This window comes from Portunus trituberculatus, chromosome 35 (genome assembly GCF_017591435.1).
Source record: "Portunus trituberculatus isolate SZX2019 chromosome 35, ASM1759143v1, whole genome shotgun sequence".
Classification (NCBI taxonomy): domain Eukaryota; kingdom Metazoa; phylum Arthropoda; class Malacostraca; order Decapoda; family Portunidae; genus Portunus; species Portunus trituberculatus.
Window position 1 is genome coordinate 8,566,837 of NC_059289.1, and position 11,263 is coordinate 8,578,099.

Here is an 11,263-nt window from a genome sequence, read left to right on the forward strand (position 1 = left end):
TGTGTGTATGCCAGCCAGCCTCTCCTCTCCTCGCCTCGCCTCACACACTTAGTACATCATTAAGTGGCGTCTTGGTGGAAAGTTACTTGTTTTGGTGCAGGAGGAAGTTGGCACCCGTGTTTGTGTTGGTGGCGGCGCGGCTGCATAATGGAGCTGCTCTTATGTGTGTGTGTGTGTGTGTGTGTGTGTTCGCCTGTTAGTCTTGCCTGTGTTCGCATACTCCTCTCTCTTCTCCTACTCTTGTGCGTGTGTGTGTGTGTGTGGGCCAGTATTCAGTGCCGAGATCCTGTGTGTGTGTGTGTGTGTGTGTGTGTGTGTGTGTGTGTGTGTGTGTGTGTGTGTGCATACTCAACAGAACTCCGGAGAAACAAGAACATCGAGAATTAAAAAGTTAAACTCTTGTTGTGAGACCAAGCGAAGTGAATTACTGAGAACAGATCCGATATTCCTTCTCCTCTTCCCCCTCCTCCTCCTCCTCCTCCTCCTCTTCCTCCTCCTCCTCCTCCTCCTCCTCCTCCTCCTCCTCTTCTTCCTCCTTTTCCTCCTCTTCCTCCTCGTCCTCTAAGCAACATCAAACCACCTACATTTCCAACTATTTCCTGGAAGCATGCCACTGCCTTCTCTGCGATCTTTCCCCCCTCCCCCCCTCTCTCTCTCTCTTGTTTGCTCTTGAATGGAAGGAAGACTTATCTACCTCCTCCTCCTCCTCCTCCTCCTCTTCTTCTTCCTTCTCCTCCTCCTTGTTCTTAGAATTACGCAGTGTGTATATATGTATGTATGTGTGTGTGCGTGTATACAATAGCCACTAGTTATGACATCGTGAATCTCTCTTCTTTCTCTCCCTTCAACTCCCTTTCCTCTTTCCTTCATACCCTAGCAACGCAAAGCCTCCCCCCTCTCTCTCTCTCTCTCTCTCTCTCTCTCTCTCTCTCTCTGCCTTGATCCTTCCCTGCCCCCTTCGTGTTGCTCAAAAGTTGGTTCATAATGAAGAGAAAGGCGCTCAAGGCTTACTGGGGGGCTGGCGAGGTGTGTTAGGCCGCGCGGCGCTACACATACTTGAGAGAGAGAGAGAGAGAGAGAGAGAGAGAGAGAGAGAGAGAGAGAGAGAGAGAGATGCGAATAGTCATTTTCAGTTTAAATTCCTCTCTCTCTCTCTCTCTCTCTCTCTCTCTCTCTCTCTCTCTCTCTCTCACTCCCATTTCTGAGAGAGAGAGAGAGAGAGAGAGAGAGAGAGAGAGAGAGAGATTGAGATTATTATGTGTTCATGTGAATCGCAATTTTTTTCTGCTTAAATTCCTCTCTCTCTCTCTCTCTCTCTCTCTCTCTCTCTCTCTCTCTCTCTCTCTCTCTCTCTCTCTCTCTCTCTCTCTGTCTGTCTGTCTGTCTGCCTCGTGTTTACCCAGCGCTGATTGAAGGCAAGTTTACCGCCGCACATTGTTGAGCTGACCTTGGGAACGAAGCGGGGAACAAAACTCAACAAAACACAGAATTAGGACAAGACCTGAGGAGACTCTTATTAGGCAGCAAGAGGAGCGGAACATGCCTGAGTGGTGGTGGTGGTGGTGGTGGTGGTAGAGGAGCGGACATGATTAAGAACGAATACGGTGATGAAGGAGGAGAAAAAATGAAGAGAATGAGAGTAGATAAGAATAAGAACGAGAGGAAAGAGTAGAAAGGAAGGAAAGAGGAGGAGGGTTAGAAGGAGGAGAACGTGATGGTTGTGGCATTGGGAGAAGTAGTTGTGGTGGTGATGGTGGTGGTGGTAGTGGTGGTGGTGAAGAAATCCGAGAAAAAAGAGATGCAAACTAACTTCTTCTGTTGTCTTAAATATCCTCGCAACACTGTATAATTACACTGTCACGCTTTGCCCGCCATTGCCCTGTCCTTTGTAACCTGCTAGCCCGCCCCGCCGGCACCACCACCACCACCGCCACCACCAACACCACCACCCTGTTGCAGTTTCTATTACCGTCGGCGCTTGCTTGGAGAAAATCGCAGCTCAAGCAAAGAGTAAACAAATCCCAGACGCAGTGTACACTCTGCACATTGGCGGGTGAGGGCAGTCAATGAAGGGAGGTCTCTCAGTGGCCTCATAGCGCCTGGCCCGCGTGCCTCCCGAGCAAGCAGAGTGACAGACGATGCCAGACCAAGGAAAGGGGAAGGAAAGGCTATCAGGCTAAAGGGGGGAAGAGAAATTTGGTTTTTATCTCTCATCTGTTTTTTTTTTCTGTTATACTGTTTGTCTATGACCAAGAAAGGGGAAAGGAAAGGCTGTCAGGTGGAGATTAGGTTTGTTTTCTGTCTCTCATTTGCTTTCTTTCTCTAATATTACTCGTTTATGATTAAGGAAAGGAGAAAGAAAAAGTGAAGTAGAGAAAGAAATATGTTATGTTTGTTTTCTATCTCTCACCTGCTTTCTTTCTCTAACCTTGCCTGTTTATCACCAAGGAAGGGAAGGGAAAAACTGTCTGGTGGTGAGGGGAAGAAAATTATGCTTTTTTTGCCTCTCATCTGCTTTCCTTCTCTACCATTACCTGTCTGTGAATTTTGTCTTCGTTAGATATTATTTTACTGTGCAGTACTGTGGGATCGGGTCTTGAGTGTGCTATATGTGAAATGTCTCCCGAACTGGATGGGGGATGGACTTGTACCGAAGAATCTTGGTATGCATACTTCTCTATTACCAAGACTAAGTTATTGCAGTGTTTTGTCTATTTATCTTTTCCCCACCTACTTCACTCTGACGCACATTCCTTAACCAGTATATAAGGCAGGCCAGGCATATCACTATTTCGTTGACCTCCCTGCCCCGCATCTCAGCATCTAAAGACGAGCTGTCACGTAGAAGCTGAAGCGTGGTTGTGTAGCTCAGAGGTGTTTATTTTTAATTTGTCTTGCCTCTCTCGCGCCATCGTGGTAGTGTTGTCAGTTGTTATCATCAAACGCGATAAGCTGACTCCACGCCGGCGCTTGGCTTCACCCTCTTGACCTGCGGCGGGTGCTCGGTCACGCTGGGTCAAGGGTTGCCTGCCTGACTGGCTGGCTGGCTAGTTGACACATCGCACGCCACTTCTCTTGCCTGCCTCTACGACAGCCTTGTTCTGAGCCCCCACCTCAGCACTTTTTTGTAACTCCACCCACTTAATCATTCATCCTCTTGTTCACCGCACTGCTTCCTCCACTATCATTCATCATTTACCGCACTGAACTCACACACTCACATTCATACACACACACACACTAATAGCAAGCCGGGATCATGGGGCGGGGACTAAAGTTAAGTTAGGTCATGCATTTACACACCACACACACACACACACACACACACACACACACACACACACACACACACACACACACACACACACACACACACACACACACACACACACACACACACACACACACACACACACACACACACACACACACACACACACACACACACACACACACACACACACACACAATCACTCATCCACTCAAAATTGTTTTCATGTAAATGCAAAATCTCACAAAGCAACGTTGAAGAAAAAGGAAAAAAAAGGTTCTCGATTATTTCTCTGCAAAATAAAAAGAACAGAGATTGCAAGACTACGATACGAATAGTCTCTCTCTCTCTCTCTCTCTCTCTCTCTCTCTCTCTCTCTCTCTCTCTCTCTCTCTCCAATATGCTTGAGTGCTACTATTACGAGTTTGTTGTTAAAAAAAATCGGGTTTTGTCGCTTGTTTTAAATGGACGGCGAGGGCTACTCGATATAATGGGAGGAGAGAGAGAGAGAGAGAGAGAGAGAGAGAGAGAGAGAGAGAGAGAGAGAGAGAGAGAGAGAGAGAATCGATTCCTGTTGGTACGTTAATGTTCGAGCAAAAAATAAAGCAAAACAATAAGAATAAAGAAACAGATGAATAATAATGAAAAAGATCAAAAGAGAAGGAATGAAGGTATTACATCTACCATACTTTGCAATAGAGAGAAGAAAGAAGAGCGCTGATGTTTGTTAGTTAATAAGACAGCCAATGTGCTTTGTGTATACTGTATAATGCATGTATATTGTGTGTATGTACAGTAAATGACTCCCTTTAGATACGCTGCTGCAATGTTAACCTCACCCTTCCCTCCACCACCACCACCACCACCACCACCACCACCACCATGACTCATTAACGTGACGCATTAAAAGTACATTCTTCACCACATGTAGATTAATGGAATGCACGCTCGTCCAATTTAGCTTTGCAACTCGCCCACTTCTGTGATGGCTGTCATTAATTCCGGGAAAGTATTGGTTGGCGCGTCGTTCATTTGCTGTCGTGTTGATTTGCTTATTATATTTAATCTGAGAAAATGTGACTACGGACTTAATTACCACCTGATTGGAAGAGAGAGAGAGAGAGAGAGAGAGAGAGAGAGAGAGAGAGAGAGAGAGAGAGAGACGTATTACTCCCATAAATCCCATCTTCACTATTCGCATAAACTATACTGATGTCTCTAGTATTTGCACGTGTTTACTTCTCCGTGTATCTCCTGATCTGTGTAAAGTTAGCCAGACCTGATGACCGCCACGTGTAGGCCTGACGTCATCTTGCAGCATCCTTACGTCCTCTCCTTCTTGTCGTTTCTTTGCGAGGAGGCTAAGTGTGGCAGATGGCGGCTTGTGTATCCATTGCCCACTAAGGAGGAGACTATTAGCAAAACCGGGGTCATGGGGCGGGGACAAAAGTTAAGTTAGGTCATGCATTTACACTCCACTCTCGTCATCCAACTCTCGTCCTTACAACACTTATCTGAGAGTAGAGACACTTCACTGCAGCACCTCCACTACGTTCCAAAGCCTCTAATTGAAGTTACTCGAGTTTTTAAGCATGTTTTTATGATTCTAGCGGCAGATTAACAAGATTTCTACACTTAACGGGAGAAACACTCTTGAAAACCCTGATAGTAATTTCTGTGACCTTTGAAAATAGTCGTGGTGAGAGTAATGTGTTGCAGAATACGAGTCTAAGAGAGAGGGAGAGAGAGAGAGAGAGAGGGAAGCAATCTGAGGCCATGGGATACTTAGCTCTTGGTCTGTCTTACGTGGCATTCATCTGGGTACACATTGAGGCAGTCCTTGTCCTGTAGTGTGGGTGCTGACAGTGCGGGTGGGGCAGGAAGGAGCAGTAAAGTTATGGGGTGTCGAATGTATGAGTATCGAGAATGTGAGGACTGAGGAGAGATGGTGTCAGACAGGAGAGAGAGAGAGAGAGAGAGAGAGAGAGAGAGAGAGAGAGAGAGAGAGAGAGAGAGAGAGAGAGAGAGAGAGAGAGAGAGAGAGAGAGAGAGAGAGAGAGAGAGAGAGAATACGCAAATAGGTAGTTAAATATTAGATAGATATTTTATTGACCACAAGTTTGCCAATAACGTTAAAAATTGAATCGTACTTCTAAAAGAATACACACACGCACACACACATACACACACACGCCCGGTAGCTCAGTGGTTAGAGCGCTGGCTTCACAAGCCAGAGGACCGGGGTTCGATTCCCCGGCCGGGTGGAGATATTTGGGTGTGTCTCCTTTCACGTGTAGCCCCTGTTCACCTAGCAGTGAGTAGGTACGGGATGTAAATCGAGGAGTCGTGACCTTGTTGTCCCGGTGTGTGGTGTGTGCCTGGTCTCAGGCCTATCCGAAGATCGGAAATTATGAGCTCTGAGCTCGTTCCGTAGGGTAACGTCTGGCTGTCTCGTCAGAGACTGCAGCAGATCAAACAGTGAAACACACACACACACACACACACCACTTACAGTAATTCACTCATTCATTCATTAATTGACTAACCACGTAATCGACTGACAAACTCATTCATTCACTCATTCACTCACACACTCACTCGTATCCTTCATCTTGCCTTCTCTCCTTCAGATCTTCGCGAGACCTTCCGCAAGTCTCCGCTCAGCCTCGGGGTCAACGAAGGAGAGTCTGCAGTGTTCGAGTGTGATCCGCCTAAAGGCCACCCGACACCCGTGGTGACCTGGAGGCTGGACGAGCGTGACCTTATTCTGCCCCGGCACAGGTGAGTTCTGATCATTCGAGAGTTTGCCATTCCAGCTCCTTCAGGTTAGGTTAGGTGAGGTTGGCCCCTTCAGTATCATGACATGTTTTCATATTTTTCCTGGTTATTATTTGGAGATTTTATACAGCTTCAGAAATTTATGTGGGGGGATTAAAATAATCTTCTGACCTCCATAGACCCCTTTTAATGCAAATAAAATCATCTAATCACACCAACAATGCATGGTGAAAATGAGTTCTAGTAAGGAAGGGGTTAAGATGATAAAGTAATTAAGGGAAGTCTGTTCTGGCATCCTCTCATTGTTCTGTTATACGTGTTACAAATCCCTCAGCCTCTTAAATGGATACCCAAGTTCCCGTTGATGTGAGAAATAGAGAAGATATGTACAGAAGGTTCTTTTCATTTCTTTTGCTGGTGAACTTTATAACTTCCTACTTGGTGATGTATTTCCTCCTACCTATGATTTGAACTGGTGAGACGCTGATTGCATCCCTCACTGAGTTAATACAAGCCAAGTGTTGGTTATTGAGCATGTTGCTTGCAGGTACCGGCAGGACGGCTCCACCCTGATGGTGTCCCACGTGGTGCCTTCTGACGAGGGCGAGTACCAGTGTGTGGTGACGAACATGGCGGGCAGGAGGGTGTCTGAGGTGGCCCAGCTGACTGTGTATGGTGAGCGCTGCAAGGATGGTGTAGCAATAGAGGTGGTAGTGATGGTGGTGGTGATGGTGGTGGTGGATAATCCTCATTGACTGCAAGGATGGTGGTTATAGTTGTAGTGATGGGGATGGTGTTGGTGGTGGTGGTAATATTAGTAGTATCTGAGGTAGTGAAGGTATCATTCTCTGTCTATATTGCTTAGATATTTTTCCTTCTTTATCTCTTCTTTTGACGAAATGTTAACTCTGGTTCATGAAGTTCTGGGAAAGTTTATTCATAATTCTGCATGGCGAGTTTAGAGTTGACCTTTGGCATGTGCTGAGCTTAGACCTGACTTATGGTGTGGACAGAGTCAGCGCGAGTGGGAGGCGTGGTGAAGAGCATGGTGGGCGTGGCAGGGCACGACGTGACGCTGCCCTGCGTGCCCTCAGGGAAGCCCGACCCTCAGGTGAGCCACTTGTTGCTTCGTAACGCTGCAGTGTCACCTGACTTGTCCCTCCACGTATTTTGTGTCACAGAGCAGTGAAGTACCGCCTAAGAGGGTGGTGTTGGTAGACGCATTACCTTTACTACAGGCATTGCCGCTACGCCGGATAACTTATTACAGCTTCCCTTATCTTCTTGTACTACTTTGTGTGCCAATAACTACTTTCCACAGTACCCACAGTTGTGTTCTCATGTACTCACCAGAAAGTAGACATGAAGTTAACATGTGAAAATTACAGATTAGGACATTATCTCTGATTTTGTGAACCATGTTTGTACTATTTGTAAAGTTGTATCTACCTCCTACTTGTACTATACGCAGCGGGAGCAAAGTTTAGTTTGTCTTGTCTTCATATCTATATTCGTCCAGTTTCTTTTGACGCTGACCGCCATAACCACATCTTCATTTACGTCATTCCAGATGTCATCATCATCAATGGGAAAATGTGTTTCTTTATGTCACCAGAACAGATACACTTCTTAGTCATTGTTTTACTTATAGTGTGTCCTCTCGCACTTCTCTTTCCTTCTACCACTTATACCGCCAAATCTGTACATCGCTATCTAGAGGTGTGTGTGTGTGTGTGTGTGTGTGTGTGTGTGTGTGTGTGTGTGTGTGTGTGTGTGTGTGTAACGTGCTGCCTCGTACACATCAGGTGGTATGGCGGCGGGCAGACGGACTGATGCCAGTGGGCCGCGCCGCAATGGGAAGGGACTGGAGCCTCACCATAACGGCTCTGCGCAGCGGCGACCAGGGCACCTACGTGTGTGAAGCAACCAATTCCGCAGGCACCCACGCCGCCAACACCTCCCTGCTGGTGGTCGGTGAGTCTCGCTGTTGTTGCTATAAGTTCGTTGTTGTGTGCTTTAGTTGTAGTAAAAATTACTTGTAATTTTGTTTTCAATAAGTGTATGTGTGTGTGTGTGTGTGTGTGTGTGTGTGTGTGTGTGTGTGTGTGTGTGTGTGTAGAGTTAAGAAAGATTAACCTTTTTATTAAATGTTTATATATAAAGCTCGAGGGCCATGATTTGTGTTTTGTTGTAGCTTTCAGTGTAATTTCACTGTAACTTCATAAAGATGATCATTGCACACGATCATTACCAATCAGAGAGGCCGCGGGCGGAGGGCGGCGTACGGCCTCGCATCGCCGTCATCACGCCGTCACATGTACGTCAGATCGGCTGCCCCATCACGGCCACGCCCACCCCTATCATCTTCTGGGTGAAGGAGAACCATGGGCGGCAGGAGGCTCAGCGAGAGGCGGGGCACACACTAACGGGTGAGGGAGATGGTGATGGGGAGGGAGGGAATCAGTAGTGTGGATGAGGAAAGGGAGGAAAGAAACATAGACAGGTAGGCTAGGTGATGGTGAAGACATGTATCACAGACAGACATAATTGATCATTGTTGGTGGCTGCCATTACTGTGGTGGTGATAATGACAGTAACAGCCTGATATGGTCCCTAGGCGATGGTGAGGATGTGTATCTCCTGGAGGAAGAACAGCCGTGGGTAGTGGCGAGTGGAGCAGCTGCCACAATGGAGAAGGCGGCGCCCATAGTGGACCACACCTTCAGCCTCCACGTCACCACGCGTCACGAGGGGCTCTGGGCATGCATGGCGGCCAATGAGGCACGAGTGATAGTTTCTCCTTGTATTAAGTTATGGCATTTCAGTGGGGCTTTCTTTTCACTCTTTTTGTTGCCCTTCGCTAGTGCCCCTTTTGTCATATAGAAAACATCATTCAAGCTCTTACCACTGTCTCTTATTCTCCCTCCTCCTGAGAGTCATACCACTAATTTTGGCGCAGGTGGGCGGTGTGGTGATGCCAGTTCGGGTGGTGGGTGGTGGCGTGGCAAGGGGCACTGTCTCCGTCGGGATGGTTGGCGTTGATGAGGTAGAGGCACGAGCTGCACTGCTCACACCCACTCTGGAGCAAGGCTTCCCGTCCTCCTCCACCCCAACTAGTGCCACTGTTACCTGGAGATTGGTGAGTACTGTTTGATAGATTGATAGATGAATGGATAAGCAGATAAAAAGATAGACAAATAAACCCGCCTGCTGATCATGTCAGAGTCCTGCACCTGCCCACCAGATCCACCGGTCCAAGCACATCGAGGGGATCTATGTGCTGGGGTGTGAACGAGGCAGTGGCTTCATCCATCCTCGGATACAACAACAGCTCCAGACCCACGACATTTCCCTCCTGCACCATCCACACTCCCACCACAGCCACAACCACGAGCCCGGCCCCACCACCCACACCCTGGAGCAAAGGGAGTCGTCCACTTCAGAGCATGCGGAGTGGCCTGACAGTGGAGGAGGGCCCCACACCTCACTGGCAGAGGAGAACGTTGAGCACATCCTCTTAGGTGAGGAGTGGCTGCAGGGAAGCAAGTGTACCAGGATTGCTCACTTAACACTCCTATGCTCTCTGCAACGTCCATCATTTCTTTTCATAATACAGGAATCCCAATCAAGTTTCTTTTCTCTCTTTACTTTAGATATTCAATAGGAACTACTATTATGCAAATCCTTGCTAATGTTACACTGCTGACACTTGACCTCTGTTTCATTTGTGCAGAAAATGAGTCTGGGAGAAGCACTACATCCTCCAACACCACTGTAGGGGAGGAGGGAGGTGATGACTTCCCACTGCCACCCACCTGTTCCAACCTGAGAGTGATGGGCCACACCCTTGTCCTGGCCAGGTCCTCCTTCCAGGTGGTGGGGCTCCATCCCTTCACTTCCTACTGGTTCCTGCTCCTGCCTCACTACAAGGGTGTGCTGGGTGTGCCTTCCAACATGCAGTCACAGGATGGTGAGCTTTTGGGCACATGGCCTCACCTGTGTTAGGGCTGGCACCTCAGTAGAGGATGCTTTTTTCTTTTTGGGTTTTGTTTTTGTTCCCTTGGCCAGCATCCCACATATATATAAAAGTTTTCAAGTGAACAAAGGTATGGTGTTAAGAGAAAGAAAATACTTGCCTTGTCTGTTAACTGAAATATATTCAAGGTTGCTTGCTTGTTTGATTAGAGTACTTAATGGTTGTAAATTAATAGCTCCTCTAATCAAGGAAATTCTTTAGAGACATTATCATTAGAATTTCTTCAGTATAATGAGAGATGCATCACTTAGCTCTGTTCCTGGTGTTGGCAGTGCCTGCAGGGTGGCCAGTGCTCTCAAGGTGGTGGGCCGCCAGAGTGGGGCAGGACACATATGCCCTCACCCTTCACTGGCGACCACTGCCCCCACACCTTGCCCACGGCATCATCAACAGGTATCAGGTGAGTGCTGGAATGTTCACCTCCACACACTTGTATAATTCACACACACACACACACACACACACACACACACACACACACACACACACACACACACACACACACACACACACACACACACACACACACACACACACACACACACACACACACGGTTTTGATAAAGTACCACATCAGAGATTACTATGGAAAATTAAAAACATAGCTGGCTTACAGGGAAAATTACATTAAGCCCCCGCACTTGGCAAATTAATTAGTCTGGCGAAACTACCTCCAAATGCGAATTTCGCCAAGCACGAGTTCTTTATACCATATAAATTACCTAAAAAAAATGCCTCAATCAGTCTTTGGTCATTGCCAAAATCCCTCTTTTGACCCCTAAAATACCTTTTTTCGAGCTGAAATAAAATCTTTTGCCTTCACATAATAGAACACATGTACAAAACAGACCAATAAACAATAAATAAAGCTAATAAGACATGATATAAAAGTTATAACTCCCGTTTTTCCACCCGTTTCTCTCGCTCACTTTCATCCTTGCCGCCACCACCATTGTCCTTACCCCACCGGTACCACCTGTTTCGCTGGTAGAGGCCTTGTTGGAGGTAAATTGCCAGAATTAGTTCCCATGCTAGCAGAACAGAGGACAGGACAAACAAAATGGCTGAAGGGGCTCTCACTTTGCGTTCTGATAAGTTTAGAGAGAGGTCTGACGTCACCGGAGAGCCGCGTGGTTCGCCGTGCGGCCGCCAGGGGACCGCCAAGTTTTAATTCAAAT

At 47.2% G+C, this 11,263-nt stretch overlaps 1 protein-coding gene across 2 annotated transcripts in view; it reads left to right on the forward strand.

The window, feature by feature from the left end:
- LOC123513105 (hemicentin-2-like) overlaps nucleotides 1–10,778 on the forward strand; it is a 77,138-nt gene extending 66,360 nt beyond the window's left edge. Inside the window, exons 4-13 of one of the 2 annotated variants that reach the window (XM_045269976.1) lie at nucleotides 5,902–6,052; nucleotides 6,597–6,724; nucleotides 7,063–7,160; nucleotides 7,855–8,023; nucleotides 8,308–8,478; nucleotides 8,667–8,830; nucleotides 9,009–9,188; nucleotides 9,273–9,570; nucleotides 9,783–10,019; nucleotides 10,358–10,778. In XM_045269976.1, the coding sequence (XP_045125911.1) occupies nucleotides 5,902–6,052; nucleotides 6,597–6,724; nucleotides 7,063–7,160; nucleotides 7,855–8,023; nucleotides 8,308–8,478; nucleotides 8,667–8,830; nucleotides 9,009–9,188; nucleotides 9,273–9,570; nucleotides 9,783–10,019; nucleotides 10,358–10,716 (1,955 nt within the window). In that variant the 3' untranslated portion in view covers nucleotides 10,717–10,778. The remainder of the gene's footprint in view (nucleotides 1–5,901; nucleotides 6,053–6,596; nucleotides 6,725–7,062; nucleotides 7,161–7,854; nucleotides 8,024–8,307; nucleotides 8,479–8,666; nucleotides 8,831–9,008; nucleotides 9,189–9,272; nucleotides 9,571–9,782; nucleotides 10,020–10,357) is intronic. The other variant, XM_045269978.1, reaches the window with a different exon arrangement.
- Nucleotides 10,779–11,263: the final 485 nt, after the last annotated feature.